Genomic DNA, 21,445 nt, shown 5'->3' on the forward strand with positions numbered 1-21,445 from the left:
TTCACAGCTGCCATTTTAAAGTAGAGCTTCTTCTAACCTAATTAGCATTTATGGATCTTCAAGCAGCAATTAAAAAAACAGCCTGGTTTTTATTGGTTTATAAATAATTATTTGGCTTGCTTTATTATTGTTTATGGGACACCAGCATGAAAAATGTCTACAGTTCAAATGCAAATATTGATCAGATCACTCACACTGTTGTGTAATTAAGCTACAAAGGTTATTTACGTGGATAAATACTGAACTGGGACATTTATGTACCTATTTATTCAGATCACTGTCCCGTCTCTTTTTAAGGTTTTTTCCTGAGAATACAGCCTGTTTTCATATTTTAGCAAAGAGTGTTAAAGAAATGGTGTTTCATAATGGGAAAGAAGCTATTGTCATGTAATGGGAACCAAGTTACAGTAGCCATAACAGAATATTGCACTCATGAAATGTAACCGGAACTATTAGCTGTATAAATGGATATAAAAAGAGAACTTACTACCTTTCTCACAGTTATGATGCCAACTTGGTAATTAGGATCAGTGTTAATGTCAAAGACATCCAGTCCATCTCCATCTACAAAGCTGTATTTCATTTCAGCATTAATGCCTTCATCCAGGTCTTTAGCAACAACACGGCCCACAGTGGAGCTGACTGGAGCAGACTCCAGCACACTCATCTGATAATGTTCTGGCAAGAGAAGTGGAGGGGGAGGGGGAAAAAAACATGACTGGAACAAAAACTGTACAGGAATTCAGAGGACTGGCCACAGTCAACAAATCCAGCAGTCTGAAGAGAGGTCCAGTTAAAGGTTCTTTTTTCCAGGCTGAAAAGCAAAGGGTCATCTCCATTTAGGAAGCCATCACTAATTTGGATTTGCCTTGCTGAGTTTCAGTAAACTGCCTGTTAGGGGCATATTTAAGTGATTTTCATCAAAACACCAGTGCTTCCAATGGCAACTCAAAATGAAATAAGAAAAGGAGTACTTGTGGCACCTTAGAGACTAACCAATTTATTTGAGCATGAGCTTTCGTGAGCTACAGCTCACTTCATCAGATGTATACCGTGGAAACTGCAGCAGACTTTATATACACACAGAGAATATGAAACAATATTGTATTGGTATTGTTTCATATTCTCTGTGTGTATATAAAGTCTGCTGCAGTTTCCACGGTATACATCTGATGAAGTGAGCTGTAGCTCACGAAAGCTCATGCTCAAATAAATTGGTTAGTCTCTAAGGTGCCACAAGTACTCCTTTTCTTTTTGCAAATACAGACTAACACGGCTGTTCCTCTGAAACCTGTCAAAATGAAATGAGAGCAGAATTAGTGAATAACTGATCTGCTTTAACAGCAGGCTTGGGGAAAGAGAGAACTGCAATTTAATAAAGTAGTTTTTTTTTAAAGTACAAATACAATGCCTATGATATTACCTGCCACCCTAGCTCAGCTCCATGCTTGAACAATCTCTCTTAACTATACCGTTTATTTAACTCTATTCTAAAGGACAGCATCAGTGATGGGGCCTGATGTCATTTAATACCATTTTCCCTAATCCATAAGATTGACACCAAGTCTCGCCACTTGATGTTTTAAAAATAGAAATGACATCTATAACATACATCAAGTCAGACTTGATTAACAAGGGGAAGAGGAGGAAGAAAATAAAAAGCAATATGCGGTGATGGTTTTGCTGGAGAGTGCTCTCAGCTGAGTTTGGTTTTAGCAAAGCAGAGTATGTAAAGGGAGGAGGAGAAAAGGAACAGACAAAAGTGTTGAAAACATTAAAAATAACTAGAGTATCAGGCTGTTAGTCTAAGAAAATATGGGCATTGCTCAAGCCACTGAAGTTGGAGAGTCTTTCCATTGACTTCAATGGACTTTGCTTAGGATCAGGCATTAGGGGATGCATTTAGAGAAGGGCATAATGAGACAAATCTTGCTTTGAGTTACACCAGTGTAAATCCAAACTAACCTTTCTGAAATCATCATATGCCTTAGACTTTAAATAATCTTTTGGTGAGTTCAGTTGAATTTTTACTGGGAAACAGTCTGCATGCAAAACTATTCCATACTGTTCAGCACAAACAACAGACTCACTCATAAAGAGGAGAGGCTAAACTGAATTGCTGAATTAAATCCCTTTTTCTCTCCTCCCTCCCAGCCCTTGAGACAGACATCCTTCCATGCTAAGGATGAGAAAACGAACAAAGTAGTACATGGAAACCTACTTGCAAAGGCCTGCAGTATCTAATCTAGGAATAAAGGAATGTCCCTGATTTCCTAAATTTAAAAAGGAAAAACAAAACCATAAATACCAAAAATAAATAGGTTTAAAAAAAAAAAGAGGTCAGGGATACAGCTGGTCAATAACTTTTTTTATTTTTTGGTTTGGAAAATGTCAATTTGTCTAAACAAAAACTTTGCAGGAAAGGGTCAGTTTTGACAAATATTCTGATTCAATTTTTTTTTTTTGAAAAATTTAGAAATGTCAGAATGGGATGCTTTGACATTTTCTCAACAAAGTTTAGTTTTTCACTTTGAAAAAACTTTTAATGAAAATAAGATTTTAAAATGTCAAAATCAATGCATGTTTTGAAATTATTGAAAGAAGAAAAAGATCTGACATTTGTTTTGGATCATCAGTTCTCAGATTTTTTTTGAGATTTTGACTTTTCATCCTGTTTTGAGACAGTAAAAAATTTCAAAAATGCTCAGGGGGACAGGAAAATTGTTTGTACCCTATTCTAGTCATGGATTGATTCCATTTGAAAAGGTCAAAGTAAGTGCAGATATTCATCATGCAAGTATTTCAACCCATCTTCTCTCTTCAGTAACATTGTAATAAAGCAGATACTCACTCTGTGGAAATCTGGGTGGATTGTCATTGACATCAGAGAGGGTGATGTTGACTTTGGTTGTCCCAGCTAATCCTCCCAACTGTCCACCCATATCTTTGGCCTGGATAATCACTTCATAATAGTCTTTTGCTTCTCTGTCCATGTTCATTAGAGCTGTTCTAATTAAGCCTGTAAGATTTTTTTTAAAGGTTTTAGGACGGAAAAGAAATTCTGTTTAAACAATATGCAAAACAGGACAGAGCTGGTTTCAATAAAAAAACACAATTGCTCCTAATTTAAAAGAATGGGGTCAGACTCTGCTTTCAATCACACCAGTGTAGATTTAGAGTGATTCAAATGAAGCCAATGCAGTTACTTCACATCAATTCCAGTGTAAATTGGAACAGAATTTGGTGCTCAGTCTCCATTTTGTTTCCTATGGATATTCTATAAAGAAAGACAGGCAGTTTTACTTTGTAACTTACATCTCAGGGTTGGGAACACAGAAATTGCTATTGGTAATCACGCATAAATCCACCATGCAGAGTCTGCTTTCTTTTATGGTAACATTACTGAAAAAGAACATGAGGTGGCAGCAATACTTCTCTAACAGAGTCTGCAAAGAGCCATCCGATGCAATTACTGCCTCTGCTGACTCACTAAAGCAGATTGTTGCTTTTGGTTATAAAAGCAGGAACTCGCAAGGCTACAGCTCTCTGGACTTTTAGATCATGCTTCCTTAGCTCTCTCTCTTGGTCTCCTGCTTCAGGGATTCTAGTAGTGTAACTGATCTCTTCTTTATTTAGGCTATTCTCATCCTCACCTCAGCACCTCCCTTCCCTTCTTAAGGCTTTAAAGTCTTTTTCTCTTTTCTTTTTTTTAATACCTGACTGCCCTTGCTGAATTCTACATACTTTTAGTGGTTACTTTTAGCAGACACACTGTGTGCGGGGCTTAACAAAACAGCACTAAAATGATACTGCAGTGGCAACTATCATCCTATATACTAAGGAAGAAATAGAGACTAATGCAAACAATTCACAAGTGCACTGTTTAAATGTTGCCACCTGCAGTTTTTATGAGCCTGATTCTGCAAGAAGTTGAGCACTGCCCATTAAATGCTGTGGATCTTCAATTCCCACTGGGATGTGAAAGTGCTTAGCATCTTTGCAAAATGGGCCCTCTGTGTGTGAATACTTTATAGACTGTGTCCCCTCTCTGCCCCTTAATACAGAAAATGTTCTCACTTCATCCTCCTAGAAATCCTAAGTATCTGAAAACAAAAATGATTAAGGGGTTACTCATTCTATGGTTTATAACCCAAATACTAAATAAATAGCTCTGTTTTGCCTATGTATAATAGGGCTCAGGAAAGAACAAAGCGTATCTAAGTTTCTTCTTGGATAATGGACATATTTCATGTACTGGTAACTTTCAAAAGTGAGTTATATGGTATTTCTTTTTATTATGTTCCGCTAGGGTTCATCAATAAATATCCTCTCATGAGTTTCTGACCTTAACACTACAGTTGGCCCCTGGGAGTTGTCAAAAAATGTATGATTCCTCCTATGATACAGACATTATGTGGTGTGTGTCATATGCAGTGTCCTGTGCATAAATCTAGGGCTATTAATAAATAAACCCTTACATAGGATACTCCAGCTAACTACATTTGTTTGCTTCTACTTTCTTACCTCTATTGGTATAAAGGTTTTTTAACACGTGGATTTGTGTACCAGATCTGCTGAAGACTTCATTGAAATGATAGCCTACAAGAATAGTAACAGCACAAAATAAACCCAACTCCACTAATGCAGAATTTGGTAATTTAGATGAATATGCTACTGCAGATAGCATATTCTTGCTCTGAAGATCTCTATTGCAATGATGCTTAATCTCCAACATAAAACTGTTCTATTCTGGCTCTTATATAGAAATAAGACTCGGGTAGTGTGTTTTGTCTTTTAACTTTCTTCCTGCCCCGGTAGTTTTGCTCTCCTGTGTCCATCTGGTGTTTAAGATTCACTGGGTGTTTCCTTGAGGAAGAATGTGGTCCATAGTGAATGAAAGCTAAGAGAAGTCATACTTTTTGGCTGATTCCTTGTTGAAATAAAATACCTGTTCTGGAGTCCACAGAGAAATATGGTTGCCCCTGGAGAATACTGTAGATTACTCTGGCACTGTTCCCATAGGTTGGATCATCAGCATCTGTTGCTGTCACCTGGATAACAGAGGTGCCTGAAAAACAAAACAAAACCCAACAACAACAGGGTAGACCCTTATTAAATTCATAGCTGGGAAGAAAGAAAACAGTTCTAACTAGTTTCAGTCCATAAAAAATGTTCTATTATATTGGATCTCATAGATTCATGGATTACAAGGCCACTGTGAGAGGTACCATTCTGACCTCTACTATAACACAGGTCATTGAACTTTCCCAAAATAATTCCTAGAGCACATCTTTTAGAAAAATATCCAGTCCTGATTTAAAAATTGTCAATGATGGAGAATCCACCATGAACCTTGGTAAACTATTCCAATGGTTAATTACCCTCACTTTAAAAAATTATGACTTATTTCTAGTTTGAATGTGTCCAGTTTCAACTTCCAACCAGTGGATTATGTTATACCTTTCTCTCCATTGAAAAGCCCATTATTAAATATTTGTTCCCCAAATAGATATTTATAGACTGAAATCAAGTCAACCCTTAACCTTCTCTTTGTTAAGCTAAATAGATTGAGCTCCTTGAGTCATTTAGCTGTTACCACTCAAGAAAGAGATCTTGGAGTTATTGTGGATAGTTCTCTGAAAACATCCACTCAGTGTGCAGTGGCGGTCAAAAAAGCAAATAGAATGCTGGGAATAATTAAGAAGGAGATAGAAAATAGGACAGAAAATATTATGTTGTCTCTATATAAATCCATGGTATGCCCACATCTTGAATACTGTGTGCAGATGTGATCGCCCCATCTCAAAAAAGATATACTGGAATTGGAAAAGGTTCAGAAAAGGGCAACAAAATTGATGAGGGGTATGGAATGGCTTCTGTATGAGGAGAGATTAATAAAACAGAGTTTTCAGCTTGGAAAAGAGATGGTGAAGGGGAGATAGATTGAGGTCTATTAAAATCATGACTGGTATAGAGAAAGTAGATAAGGAAGTATTGTTTACTACTTCTCATAACACAAGAACTAGGAGTCACCAAATGAAATTAATAGGCTGCAGGCTTAAAATAAATAAAAGGAACTATTTCTTCACACAATACACAGTCAACCTGTGGAACTCCTTGCCAAAAGATGTTGTGAAGGCCAAGACCATGACTGGGTTCAAAAAAGAACTAGATAAATTCATGGAGGATAGGTCCATCAATGGCTGTTAGCCAGGATGGGCAGGAATGGTGGCCCTAGCCTCTGTTTGCCAGAAGCTGGGAATGAGCGACAGGGGATGGATCACTTGATGATTACTTTTTCTGTTCATTCCCTCCCCTCCTCAATCCTTTTCAGAGTCACTGATTCCCAGGATAGAGCTTCCCATCCTGCATCCCCTAAATATGGCCTGCATTCTTTGTTCCTAGATGTATACATTTACATTTAGCCATACTAAAATCCATACTGTTTGCTTGCACTCAGTTTACCAAGCAATCCAGATCTCTCTGAATCAGTGACCTGTCCTTTTTCTTTATGTATCAACTCTCCCAATTTTTGTGTTATCTATAAACTTTATCAGTGATGCTTATATATTTTCTTCCAGGTCACTGTTAAAAAATGTTCAATAGTGTAAGGCCAAAAACCTATCCTTGCAGGATCCCACTGAATACAAATCCGGTAGATGATGATTCCCCATTTACAATTATATTTTGAGACCTATCAGTTAGCCAGTTTTTAATTCATTTAACGTGTGCCATTGTAGTGAGGTGCCTTGGCCTCCCTCTGAGATTGACCCCTGCCCACCTTCTGATGGGTGGAACCAGGACATCTGCACTCACCCCACTGGAAGCAGAGGGCGGGACAGGAGTATAAAAAGCAAGCTCTGCAGCTCCAGCTGGGCTGGAACCACTGGAGGAGACAGATGCCTTCTTCCTGCTGCTGGTGCTTGAAGAGGATCCCTGCACTGCTGAGGACTTACCAGAGCTGCCTGCTGGTAGGAATTTTGAGGAATTGCTGGGACTGCCGTTAGCTGTGTACCCCGGTGAGACAGAGGATGAACCCGAGACACAGGTACACCATGCAGGGAATGTAGGAAGTAGCCCAGGGACACCAGATTGTAGTCCAGTTGTGTTGTTGCCTGAATCCAAGTCAGCATGTTTTGGCTAAATCCCAGTGGTAGAACATTCCACCACTCTCAGGGCTGTGGGATGGGTCCTGGTGGAGTGGGGTGGGCCCAGGTCCCCCTACTGCTCCCTGCTGCCAGCCCCCCACCTTACGGCAAGAGGCCTGCGTTTGCCTGCCATCTGCAGAGCTAGGTTGTCAGGCTGTTTGGTGCTCCGCCCTTCCTGAAGGTCGATGCCCCTACACTATGTGGTGCGCCGCCCTGCCTGTAAGCACACAACAGATGATTTAGCTTGCAGTATTTCTTTGTCAGCATTATGCCACCACAAAACAATTGTTTCTTCCAAGGAAATGAAAAACTGACAAAATTGGAAAAAAATACTTTCCATGTTTACGAGAAGTTTTACATGGAAAGGTGTTTTCCTGTTTTGCTTAGGTCCCAGGAAGCCTCCTGTTTGCATTCTGGCTGTACTGCAAAAAATATCCGATAAATTCTTCTTTGATCCCACTCTTTCTAACAGCATAAAACACATTGGGTCAGATCATTGGGTCCACTGAGCTAAGCTTGGTGCAGGACCAGAAAGGAGTGGAAGTCAAAGGTGGCTTAAAGCTAGCTTTGCACACCTTCAATCCTGGGGGCAGCTGGGGGAAATTTCGATGTCTGGTATAAGCTAGAGCAGGCTCAGAGGTCCTCTAACCTTCACTGACTCATAGTGGGTGTCCAAGAGACCATTACACACATACAGATTGTCAGAGCACAATACATTCAAGCTATGCCCTTTCCTGCCCCCATCTTTCACTTGACATGCCTCCTATGCTGTGTGGGGCCAGCAACTGGTGATGTAAACCAAGTACACTTGCTTGCAGCAGCCAGAGATGTTCTAGAGAAGGTTTTCCCAATGCTGCAGAACAAAGGACCCAAAGTAGAGGCCAAAGACTTGGGTAATTTGTGTACTGGTGATTAATTGTAATTTGCTCATAATGAAAATTATGTTCCTAAATTCACCTTACCTACTGGTGACATTTCTGGAACTGAGGCTACATAAGGTCCATCCAGGAACTTGGGTTCATTGTCATTGATGTCTTGGATTTTGATGATGAACTCTGATTCTGGTTCCATTGGCCTGCCTGTCCGTCTGTCCAGGGCCTGAGCCCTCAGAGTATACTGGGACCTCTCCTCTCGGTCCAATCTCTGAATGGCATGAATGTCCCCAGTGGTATCATCGATCGTAAATACAATGCCAGCTCCTTCTCCGGAGAGAATGTACTTGATTGATCCATCTCCTCTGTCCATATCGGAATGGAGCTGCAAAAAGTAACACAATCTAATCAGGAAACAAGCCTGGAGTGTATGTGGTGAACACCACCATGAAAATTAGTTTTCAGAACATTTTGGTCTCCCTATTGAAATTCATCTACTGGTTTTAGAAACTTTTTTTTTCTTTTTTGTTGTTGTTTAAATATGGAAGGATGCAAATAATTCAAACAGCAGAAGTGCAAAGTTGAGGTTAACCTCCCCCTCATTTCTACCCCCAAATCTGTACCGTGGAAAAAGGAGGAGGCAACCAAACAAGAATGCTCTTGGGGTTTGATTCAAAGCTCATATAAGTCTGTGGGAGTCTCTCTTTTGACTTCAGTGGGCTTCAGATAATGCCCATACTCAGCTAAGACAACAGTCCCCAAACTTTTCAGGTCCACGCCCCGCCGAGCCGGGCCGGGAAGCAGACAAGGGTCAGGGAGCTGAGGCTCAGGCCACATCTGGGGGTATTTCTAGTAACAAAAAAATCGAACACCCTAGCCCCGCCCCTTCCCCAAGGCCCCGCCCCCGCTCACTACATTTCCCCCTCCTTCTGTGGCTCGCTCTCCCACAGCCTCACTCACCTCACTTGGCTGGGGTGGGAGGTTGGAGTGAGGGCTCTAACTGGGGTTGGGGGCTCCAGGGTGGGGCCAAAAATGGGTTCAGGATGTGGGAGGGGGCTGCGGGTTGAGGCAGGGGGTTGGGGTGTGGGAGGTGGGAGGGGGTGAGGGCTCTGGGCTGGGTCCAGGGATGAGGGGTTTGGGGTTCAGGAAGGGGCTCCAGGATGGGGGGGTGGGGCCAAGGGATTTGGAGTGCGGGAGGGGCCTGTGGGTTGAGGCAGGTAGCTTGGGTTCAGGATGGGGTGAGGGCTCGGGGCTGGGGATGAGCGGTTTGGGGTGCAGGAGGGTACTCTGAGTTTGGGGGGGCCCAGGGCTGGGGCAGGGGGTTGGGGCTTGGGTCTGGGGTGCAATTTTACCTTGGGTGGCTCCAGGTCAGCAGTGCAGTGGGTAAGGCAGGCTGCCTGCCTGTCCTGGCACTGCACTGCACTGCACTGCACATGCCCTGGAAGCAGCTAGTAGGTCTGGGTGCTACGTGGGAGTCCAGGAGGCTCCACGCGCTGCTCTCGCCTGCAGACACCGCCCTCGCAGCTCCCATTTGCCGGTGCTCGGGGCAGGGCAGCGCGCGGAGCCCCTTGGCCCCTACCCCCCCACCTAGGAGCCAGATCTTCTGGCTACTTCCGGAGCACAGCGCGGTGCCAGCCAGGACAGATAGGAACTAGCCTGCCTTAGCGCCACCAACCGGACTTTTAATGGCCCAGTGGGCAGTGCTGACCGGAGCTGTCAGGGTCCCTTTTCGACTGGGTGTTCCAGTTGAAAACTGGACACCTGGTCACCCTAGCTGGGGCCATGGGTCTGGGGCCAGGTGCAGCACTGCTGCTGCTAGGGGGAGGCCAGGCGTGGGACTGGGAGCTGAGGCTGTGGCTGGAAGTGGCACCAGAGCAGGGCTGGGTGGTGCTCCCCCTCCACTCCCCTGGAGGCTGACCTGGGCCCTGCCACACCCCCATGAATGTTCATCTGCGACCCCTAGGGAGGCACGCCCCACAGTTTGGGGACCTCTGAGCTAAGGCTTAGGAAAAGATAAGGACAAAAAACATGCAGAATGGCTTTATACTTTCTAAAGAGGATTAAAAGGAATGAGAATGTCTGTTATAAAATATACCAGGGGCAAAAGTAGTACTGGACTAGAGAGAAAATACAGTAAAGGCTTGTCTATAAAGCAAGTTACTACCCAGCAAGCCAGGGCGTGAATCTACAGTGCACCAACTTGCCGTGCAGTAACGTCGCATGTGGACCTTCTACACCACACTGAAAGTTTGCCAAGCTGTGCTCCAGGTTTTTCAGCATGCTGTATCAGTGTCCACATTGGATGTCACTGCACAGCTAACTGGTGAGCTATAGCTTGGCTTGCTGGGCAGTAACTTGTCGTGTAGACAAGCCCTCAGTCAACTACTGAATGAGGAGTGGAATGGAGTGAATGACTACTCAATAACTGCTGTGATGCAGAATGTCTTTAAAAAATTGTCTCTAACAAGAAAAATAGAGCTGGACAGCTAGGTAATAAGGCAGGTAGTATAAAGTAGCTATTATGAAAGTTGTTTGCAGTGTTGTAGCCATGTTGGTCCCAGGATAAGAGACAGACAAGGTATATGAGATAATAGCTTTTATTGGACAAAGTCTTCTCTTGGTGAAAGAGACGAGCGTTCGAGTTCCACAGAGCTCTTCTGCTGTGAAAGAAGAGACAAGAAGTTGGTCCAATAAAAGATATTGCCTCACCCTCCTTGTTTCTATTATTAAAGAACAGGTAAGGCAAGCAGTTTGGAACATTTGAGTATATACAAGCTAGCCTGTGGATTTTAAATGCATCCCAGAGTTTTAAATAGAATTAACGAATACATTTGCTGCATGACTGGTAAACAGTTCTGAGAAGTTGTGGCTAACTGGAGACACAACCAAATGCAGAAGAAAACTAAATGTTGTACTAATTATCTTCAAAACCAGGTACAAGAGTCACCCTGGTAATTACTATTCTGCTAAACGTCTAACCCTAGTGAAATATTAGAACAAATATTAAGATCAAACAAATCATTTAATTTCAATTCAAGCATATTCTTAAATGCTTTGCTGGATTGGGGCTTTATGGCCTGATGAAATCAGTGAAACACGTTAGATCAGGCCCGAAGCCTTTCGAAGATAATAGAACCATGAACAACAATCAGAATGGATTTATGAAGAATAGCTTTTGTTTGTCAAGCTTGATTTTTTTTTTAATATATATTTGCAACACTGGTGGATGAATAAACAATGGTGGGCATAATAGCCCAGCTTCAGCAAAGTAGTTAAGCACTTCCTTAACTTTACACATGTATAAATATTTTGATGAGAAGGGCCGCGTAAGTGCGTCACTGAACTGTGACCAACAGGAGCAGCACTGGTCTAGTGCAGTGGTTCTCAAACTAGGGGAGCTGCTTGTTCAGGGAAAGCCCCTGGCGGGCCGGGCCGGTTTGTTTACCTGCCGCATCCATAGGTTTGACTGATCGCAGCTCCCACTGGCCGCAGTTTGCCGTTCCAGGCCAATGGGGGCTGCAGAAAGTGGCGCGGGCCGAGGGACGTGCTCGTTGCCCTTCCCGCAGACGCCATTGGCCTGGGGCAGCGAACCGTGGCCAGTGGGAGCTGTGATCAGCTGAACCTGTGGATGCAGCAGGTAAACAAACCAGCCTGGCCCTCAAGGGGCTTTCCCTGAACAAGCAGCGCCCCTAGTTTGAGAACCACTGGTCTAGTGGACTGAACACCAGCAAATATCAAGGGCGGAGGGGAATTGTTTAGAATAGTAAAATGGATATAAACAGAAGCAATAGGATGAAATTACTAAAGAAGAAATTTAGGTTGAAAAGCAGGAACCAAGTCCTGATGGTGAGATTTATTAGTCAATAGGTTTCAGAGTAACAGCTGTGTTAGTCTGTATTCGCAAAAAGAAAAGGAGGACTTGTGGCACCTTAGAGACTAACCAATTTATTTGAGCATAAGCTTTCGTGAGCTACAGCTCACTTCATCGGATGCATACTGTGTAAAGTGTAGAAGATCTTTTTATACACACAAAGCATGAAAAAATACCTCCCCCCACCCCACTCTCCTGCTGGTAATAGCTTATCTAAAGTGACCACTCTCCTTACAATGTGTATGATAATCAAGTTGGGCCATTTCCAGCACAAATCCAGAGTTTAACAAGAACGTCTGGGGGGGGGGGGGGGGAAACAAGGGGAAATAGGTTACCTTGCATAATGACTTAGCCATTCCCAGTCTCTATTCAAGCCTAAGTTAATTGTATCCAATTTGCAAATGAATTCCAATTCAGCAGTTTCTCGCTGGAGTCTGGATTTGAAGTTTTTTTGTTGTAAGATAGTGACCTTCATGTCGGTGATTGCGTGACCAGAGACATTGAAGTGTTCTCCGATTGGTTTATGAATGTTATAATTCTTGACATCTGATTTGTGTCCATTTATTCTTTTACGTAGAGACTGTCCAGTTTGACCAATGTACATGGCAGAGGGGCATTGCTGGCACATGATGGCATATATCACATTGGTGGATGTGCAGGTGAATGAGCCTCTGATAGTGTGGCTGATGTTATTCGGTCCTGTGATGGTGTCCCCTGAATAGATATGTGGGCACAGTTGGCAACGGGCTTTGTTGCAAGGATAGGTTCCTGGGTTAGTGGTTCTGTTGTGTGGTATGTGGTTGCTGCTGAGTATTTACTTCAGGTTGGGGGGCTGTCTGTAAGCAAGGACTGGCCTGTCTCCCAAGATTTGTGAGAGTGTTGGGTCATCCTTCAGGATAGGTTGTATATCCTTAATAATAAGTTGGAGGGGTTTTAGTTGGGGGCTGAAGGTGACGGCTAGTGGCGTTCTGTTATTTTCTTTGTTAGGCCTGTCCTGTAGTAGGTGACTTCTGGGAACTCTTCTGGCTCTATCAATCTATTTCTTCACTTCCGCAAGTGGGTATTGTAGTTGTAAGAATGCTTGATAGAGATCTTGTAGGTGTTTGTCTTTGTCTGAGGGGTTGGAGCAAATGCGGTTGTATCGCAGAGCTTGGCTGTAGATGATGGATCATGTGGTGTGGTCAGGGTGAAAGCTGGAGGCATGTAGGTAGGAATAGCGGTCAGTAGGTTTCCGGTATAGGGTGGTGTTTATGTGACTATCGTTTATTAGCACTGTAGTGTCCAGGAAGTGAATCTCTTGTGTGGACTGGACCAGGCTGAGGTTGATGGTGGGATGGAAATTGTTGAAATCATGGTGGAATTCCTCAAGGGCTTCTTTTCCATGGGTCCAGATGATGAAGATGTCATCAATATAGCGCAAGTAGAGTAGGGGCATTAGGGGACGAGAGCTAAGGAATTGTTGTTCTAAGTCAGCCATAAAAATGTTGGCATACTGTGGGGCCATGCGGGTACCCATAGCAGTGCCGCTGATCTGAAGGTATACATTGTCCCCAAATGTAAAATAGTTATGGGTAAGGACAAAGTCACAAAGTTCAGCCACCAGGTTAGCCGTGACATTATCAGGGATAGTGTTCTTGACGGCTTGTAGTCCATCTTTGTGTGGAATGTTGGTGTAGAGGGCTTCTACATCCATAGTGGCCAGGATGGTGTTATCAGGAAGATCATCAATGGATTGTAGTTTCCTCAGGAAGTCAGTGGTGTCTGGAAGATAGCTGGGAGCGCTGGTAGCGTAGGGCCTGAGGAGGGAGTCTACATAGCCAGACAATCCTGCTGTCAGAGTGCCAATGCCTGAGATGATGGGGCGCCCAGGATTTCCAGGTTTATGGATCTTAGGTAGTAGATAGAATATCCCAGGTCGGGGTTCCAGGGGTGTGTCTGTGCAGATTTGATCTTGTGCTTTTTCAGGGAGTTTCTTGAGCAAATGCTGTAGTCTCTTTTGGTAACTCTCAGTGGGATCAGAGGGTAATGGCTTGTAGAAAGTGGTGTTGGAGAGCTGCTGAGCAGCCTCTTGTTCATATTCCGACCTATTCATGATGACAACAGCACCTCCTTTGTCAGCCTTTTTGATTATGATGTCAGAGTTGTTTCTGAGGCTGTGGATGGCATTGTGTTCCGCACAGCTGAGGCTACGGGGCAAGTGATGCTGCTTTTCCACAATTTCAGCCCTTGCACGTCGGCGGAAGCACTCTATGTAGAAGTCCAGTCTGCTGTTTCGACCTTCAGGAGGAGTCCACCTAGAATCCTTCTTTTTGTAGTGTTGGTAGGGAGGTCTCTGTGGATTAGTATGTTGTTCAGAGGTATGTTGGAAATATTCCTTGAGTCGAAGACGTTGAAAATAGGATTCTAGGTCACCACAGAACTGTATCATGTTCGTGGGGGTGGAGGGGCAGAAGGAGAGGCCCCGAGATAGGACAGCTGCTTCTGCTGGGCTGAGAGTATAGTTGGACAGGTTAACAATATTGCTGGGTGGGTTGAGGGAACCATTGCTGTGGCCCCTTGTGGCATGTAGTAGTTTAGAAAGTTTAGTGTCCTTTTTCTTTTGTAGAGAAGCAAAGTGTGTGTCGTAAATGGTTTGTCTAGTTTTAGTAAAGTCCAGCCACGAGGAAGTTTGTGTGGAAGGTTGGTTTTTTATGAGATTATCCATTTTTGAGAGCTCATTCTTAATCTTTCCCTGTTTGCTGTAGAGGATGTTGATCAGGTGGTTCTGCAGTTTCTTTGAGAGCGTGTGGCACAAGCTGTCAGCATGGTCTGTGTGGTATGTAGATTGTAATGGATTTTTTACCTTCAGTCCTTTTGGTACGATGTCCATCTGTTTGCATTTGGAAAGGAAAATGATGTCTGTCTGTATCTGTACAAGTTTTTTCATGCAGTTGGTAGATTTCCACTCCATACGGCTAAATGCAGTGCCTTGCATAATGACAGGTTTCAGAGTAACAGCCGTGTTAGTCTGTATTCGCAAAAAGAAAAGGAGTACTTGTGGCACCTTAGAGACTAAACAATTTATTTGAGCATAAGCTTTCGTGAGCAAATACTCACCAGCAACCACATACCACACAACAGAACCACTAACCCAGGAACCTATCCTTGCAACAAAGCCCCTTGCCAACTGTGCCCACATATCTATTCAGGGGACACCATCACAGGGCCGAATAACATCAGCCACACTATCAGAGGCTCATTCACCTGCACATCCACCAATGTGATGTACGCCATCATGTGCCAGCAATGCCCCTCTGCCATGTACATTGGTCAAACTGGACAGTCTCTACGTAAAAGAATAAATGGACACAAATCAGATGTCAAGAATTATAACATTCATAAACCAGTTGGAGAACACTTCAATGTCTCTGGTCACGCAATTACAGACATGAAGGTCGCTATCTTACAACAAAAAAACTTCAAATCCAGACTCCAGCGAGAAACTGCTGAATTGGAATTCATTTGCAAATTGGATACTATTAATTTAGGCTTAAATAGAGACTGGGAGTGGCTAAGTCATTATGCAAGGTAGCCTATTTCCCCTTGTTTTTTCCTACCCCTCTCCCCCCAGACGTTCTTGTTAAACTCTGGATTTGTGCTGGAAATGGCCCACCTTGATTATTGTAAGGAGAGTGGTCACTTTAGATAAGCTATTACCAGCAGGAGAGTGGGTTTGTGTGTGTGGGGGTGGGGGCGGGGTGAGAAAACCTGGATTTGTGCTGGAAATGGCCCAACTTGATTATCATACACATTGTAAGGAGAGTGATCACTTTAGATAAGCTATTACCAGCAGGAGAGTGGGGTGCGGGGAGGTATTTTTTCATGCTTTGTGTGTATAAAAAGATCTTCTACACTTTCCACAGTATGCATCCAATGAAGTGAGCTGTAGCTCACAAAAGCTTATACTCAAATAAATTGGTTAGTTTCTAAGGTGCCACAAGTACTCCTTTTCTATTAGTCAATAGAATATACTTCTGAGGAAAGTGGTGGAATCCCATATCAGGGACATTTAAAATTAAACTGATAAAATTCTACAAATATACATGATAAAATAACCTCTGATTTCAAAATAGAAGAACCTCAGATTTGTTGGGGGATGGACTAAGTCACCTTATACTACCTGTCTCTAATTCCTGTGGGCCAGACTGTAAGTCACTGTGCCCCATTGCTTCAACTGAGGTATGTCAATTTGCACTTAGCTGTGGATCTGGCCCTGTGATTCTATACATTTTTGGAGGCTATTTTTCTCCCTAACCTATCAGAGTACCATGTGTGACCTATGCAGACCTTGAGCCTACCCCTATAGAATTCAGTGGAGATTTCACATTAATTTAGATGAGAACTAGATTGTGCTGTGATTCAGCAAAACTGTCGCAGCAATGGGAGTGCCACCACAAAACTGTTTAGAATATATAGGTTAGCTAAATAGAGGTCTACTAATCACTAGTGTTTCCTTTAATGGACATTGAAATTACATTTTTGAGGCAGTAGATTTATTTTATAATCCAATCCACATCATAGTGTGAAAAATGTGTATTAAAATATGTAAACTTCTATTTCTTTTAAAAAGTGTTAAAGCACATTTTAGGGTCCTTCTCCCCACAGACTACTTGACCCCTTTAAAAAAAATCCACTTCTATTGGCTTTACTCTGAATCACACTGGTTTAAAAGTTACAACTGGAGCCTCTTTTTATTACATACTGAAAAACCGAAAGGTTCAGATGGTGACAGTGAACTTGTTTGGTAATTGATATTTCATTTAACCACTTTGCTGCTGGTCTCTGCTATGGCTACTGTGGAATCAGACAGTGTTCTTTGGAGTCTTGACATTTCTCTGGAACACTAGTATTTCATAGTTGATGCATCAGTTAAATGGGGGAAGAACAGGAGAACCAGCTACATTCAGCATCAACAAAAAAGCAGTCAAATTCAGATTACTGTTACCAGTATTAATACAGATGCCACCCTACAAACTAGCATATCTTTATAAAATGGTATCTGGTGATTAATTAAAAAAAGACACTCGTTGTCATCTTTTGCTCTACATACCTCTAACTCAGAATATCAATCCAGACGCTAGTAAACAGGACTTTTCCAGGAGGAGGAGACTATTGTAAAATTTGATTCAGAACTACTTAGCCACTTTCTACTCTTTTTAGGGTGTTTGGTATTGTGTGTTAGCATGACCTCTTGGGTAGGTGTAGCTGTCACATTTGACTGGCTATGGCAGAGAGAAAGAAATGTTTCTGGTGCATTAATAAAAAAGTATTAATTAAATAGTAAATAAAATAAAATATAGGAAGCTGCACTGTAATGTTCGAGTGACTTGAAAAAGGCATTGAGCCACATTCACTACTAAATTATATCCCCTGTACCCAATCTGATTTGAAATCAATGGTGTAAATTTGGCCAATTAATAACAATTTTAGGATAATGGAGGGTCTCCTACTCTGCAGTTGTGTGTTAAGAGTTAAGAGTTTAGAGTTAAGAGTTGTGTGTCCCAAGCAGGCTAGCTGTTATGCTGCAAAACTGCTGTTAGCATTACTTATCACGTATCCTATTGTTTCCAGACAAAACGAAGAGGACAAGCATAAAAGTGAATTGTGTGTGTTTGGAGGGATAGGGGGAAGAAACTGAGATTTCTTCTGCAATGCGTTTAGCATTTTGAAAGCAAAGGTTCTATCATTCCAGTCTATATTATAAATCTAACCGATTTCATCATTTCAGAGACAGAAGCTCACATCACTGCAGTGACAAACCAAATCCTCTGACACTGCAGTTTTACAAATAGGTGTGTACAATGTAGCAGTTACTGTGTTGGAAAGGAAATCCTGTCTAAAGTTGGCATGGTGCTGTGGCTGCTGCGGCTGCTGCAGCATCATGCTGCCACATGGCAGGCTTGGAGCTGGGAGGAATTTATTTGGATTTTTCTCTGCACAGTAAAAGATGAGCTACTGGAGAGATGAAGCAGGTGGCCCCTGAGAAAGCATTAACTATGTCAGCCTAAGTAGCCTTCTTTGGGCAGAATGGTAAAACCTACCTGGGAGCTTTATTTATGTCTGATAGACACAGCCTTGTGTAAGGGCAGTGAGAAATCACCCCAGGAGGTATTTCACGGTGGGAACTGTGCCTCAGGGAGTGCAGCATGTGCTCCCTTGTGCACCCGACCAGCTCCACTCACTGGGACATGGCCCTACCTCCTCCTGCCCCTTCCATCCCTTTAGGGAGGATAATGTGTGCAGGTGCTCTGTGAGAGAGTGTAATTGTGCTGCGTTGATGCACAACGGCACACAGTGGGAGGTGTCCTGTGGCCTCTCCGCTCCCTTGAACATTTGTTCAGCTGCCAGGCTCAAATGCCTGTTAACCTCTAAAACAGGGGTGGGGAGGAGTGGTACGTGCAAAGAAGTGAGCCCTGAACTCCTCTGGAATCAGAGGTCAAATGGTGGAGCATTCTAGGTTGCTAGATGAAGTAAGAAACAGCCTGACACTGAAAATTAGTTTTTGTCTCCCTAACTTATCACATTGGCCACTCACCTTTACCTAGTCTTTAACTTTAATGGGAGTCATATAGCTAAAACACCATGTAACACTTTGAAACTAACCTCTAAATGACAACTTTTAGAAAAAAGCAAGCATTATGCTGACTAATGGAGAATCTTTTCCTCCCCTTCCCCCCCCCCCCCGCCCCCCCAAAAAAAGATACTTTCCCTGTATTTCTTAATTAACTATGAGGCACATTTTCCATAGCCAACAAAATCTACAGCGTAGATTGAATCTCCTTGGTGCTATTCCAGTGGCACAAAGGGGACGAGAATGCTATTCTAAAGAAGCAGCAAGGGATTTCCCTGTTACAGGGGAACACTTCATGGTGTAAAGCCAATATAACTGGCTTTTTGGTATTCACTCTTCCCCCTTCCATCAGGGAGGGAGCACTGACATGTGCACTCCAGCAATCTCTGGCCACCAGAATGATATACAGGGCCATTGTATATGGCATAAATTAGAGCAGTCCTGTGTCTGTTCTGAGTTGTGTCAAGATCCTAGGATCAAGGTGGATAGAAAGGTGGCTTAGAATTATCTTTGCCACACTTTCCTCAGATGTGCTGAGTGGGAGCTCAGATCATCTGAGGTTTTGCCTGCAGTTTTTTATATTTAAGTTTTTACATGGTTAGTTATACAACCTGGCTCTCAAAAACATTAACCAGTTTTATATACTCATTTAAACCCAGATTCTGCTCCAAGTGCCCAGTGCAGATTTGAAATAACTTCAGTGTTACACTGGTGTGACTGAGAAAAAACTGTCCCTTATTCTTAAACAAAGATTTATGGGGGAGTTAAATATTAACTCCTTTTGCTCCAAAAGAAATGGAGATAAAAAACAGAAAAGTTAGGCAGTGATGAAGCCAAAATGGTGAGACACTTGATGGGGGCTCATTTACACCAGTGTCAATCCGGAGTAGCTTCACTGAAATCAATGAAGTCAATAGTCACACTAACACCAAATCAGGAATAACTCCTCTGAAGTCAGTGGAATTATTTTGATTTTACACCATGTAACTGAGAACCCTATGGAGTTATACTAGCGATAAATAATTCAAAAGCAGGCCCTTTGACTTTTCAAATTTTGTTTGCTAAGATGCACAACCTAGAAGAAAAGAATGAACCAGAGACATCTGACTTTCCCCAGGTCCTAATTCAGCATGTCAAAACCTGATGATGTGGGTAAAAGCCATAATGTAATCTTTCTTCATATCTACTTACTCATCTATTAATCTATCATATTTATCTGTATTTATACTGTGCTCTTCACCACAGCATCTGATCATCCTGAGGTGTAGAAACCATAACTGTATTGTTCAAGCTATAATTACAACTTATTGCAATCAACATAGGCTGGAAGCAAAGCTAGTTGCTGAAACTTCTTAAACAGCAGGGTCAAAATTATTTCATCCACGTCAGTCTTGATAAGCAGTAGGAAAATGGAGCAGAGAGGGTGGGTTATAGTGTGTGATAAAAGGTAAATTGTGACTGTAACCATCATGGGTTTCGCAAAAAGAAAAGGAGTACTTGTGGCACCTTAGAGACTAACCAATTTATTTGAGCATGAGCTTTCGTGAGCTACAGCTCACTTCTGTTCCTCTGAAACCTGTCATCATGGGTTTGATTCTCTATTAGCCTGTACCTTGTGAAGCCTCTTGCACCACTGGATTTTATAGCACTTTACATCTGCTTTGCCCTGGCTTTGTACTGGAGGAGTAGTCTACACAAGGTGCAGGCTAATGGAGAATCAGGCTCCGTGTCTTTGAATTTAAGGATCTGCTCTCACAAGGGTATAAATCAGGCATTCGCTGCATTTAAATCAATAGAATTACACTGTAGTAAAGCTGGTGTAAATGAGAGGAGATTCAGACTATAGAAGTCAACAGAAAATCATTTGAAGTCTTGCTTTTCACAAGCCACTGGTTATTCTTGTTCGATTGTAAATTTTAGCTTTAACACCAGACTTGATCAGAGACAGAATCATGATCACAAGCACTCTCTTTCTTCCCTAATCCTCATATGTCAATATAACCTTGCTTTGCCTTGACACTTTAGTGGTCCCTAGAAAGTCTGTTGCAGATTTTCTAAGGCTACCCCAATTACAACTGATAATTATTAGAGTGGATCTTTCTGAAATAGGCAAACACATTGACAGCTTCTCGAAAGAGACATTCTTCCCTGTTCAAGGTGACACCAGTCAAAAGCACTCAGCAGCTGAAGTAAATTAGATGTGGATAAATTCACTGCCACAGGAAGGTAAGAATAGGTACTTGGGGAAACTTCACGTTTTGCCACATTTACTTACTTACACACACACTCTCTCTCTCTTTTTGATATCCCTTCTCCCTCCGATTTCATGGTTCTTACCTTGCCAACATACAGAGGATCAGTTCCAGTGTATTCTTCAAGAACAAAAAACTGGTTCCACACCCAGCTCCTCTTCATTCGCTGATGCAGTAGCAGCTTGTCCGACAGGTTATCTTCCTGGCTTTTGGTGAGTGGCCTGGCACTCCCAGACAGTGCAAGTGTAGTAAGGTCCATCAGTCCCCAAAAATATAAGGACACACCAAGTCCAAGCCAGTTCTTTGCATTGCTCATTCTCTCTGAAGTCCACATCTGTTTACCAGGGTTTTTTTAAAAGTCAAAACATCACAGCTGGGGTTTTTCAGGAAGAAAAAGTAGGTCTTTGAAACTTCCAAGAGAGACTTTGACTGGAGCAGACAGCTTTAAGGATGATGGTCTCCTGTAAAGTTAAGGAAAAGTAAGAAGTTCATGTTTTTCCCAACGTAGAGGGAGCATCTTTTTTCACAAAAGACAACTGTGCTGTAAAACATTCAATCCTCCAGATAAAACTCTGATACCGGGGTATGGTTGTCCTAGACAAGGAAGACTTGTTACTTTATTAGTTGCAGCACTGCACACTCAGATGCAAACCCCACTAGGATATAGTTAGTAAGTAAGAGTTCTCTGCTTT

The 21,445-nt window shown here is 42.5% G+C and overlaps 1 protein-coding gene across 2 annotated transcripts in view; it reads right to left on the reverse strand.

Moving 5' to 3' along the window:
* Positions 1–21,445, reverse strand: part of CDH20 (cadherin 20) — a 246,230-nt gene that overhangs the window by 31,151 nt on the left and 193,634 nt on the right. For both annotated transcript variants that reach the window (XM_048839675.2, XM_048839673.2), the window contains 5 exons: positions 20,839–21,214; positions 8,111–8,405; positions 4,949–5,068; positions 2,852–3,019; positions 491–678 (listed from right to left, as the gene is read on the reverse strand). In XM_048839675.2, the coding sequence (XP_048695632.2) occupies positions 491–678; positions 2,852–3,019; positions 4,949–5,068; positions 8,111–8,405; positions 20,839–21,087 (1,020 nt within the window). In that variant the 5' untranslated portion in view covers positions 21,088–21,214. The remainder of the gene's footprint in view (positions 1–490; positions 679–2,851; positions 3,020–4,948; positions 5,069–8,110; positions 8,406–20,838; positions 21,215–21,445) is intronic.

Source organism: Caretta caretta, chromosome 2, assembly GCF_965140235.1.
Source record: "Caretta caretta isolate rCarCar2 chromosome 2, rCarCar1.hap1, whole genome shotgun sequence".
Lineage (NCBI taxonomy): Eukaryota > Metazoa > Chordata > Testudines > Cheloniidae > Caretta > Caretta caretta.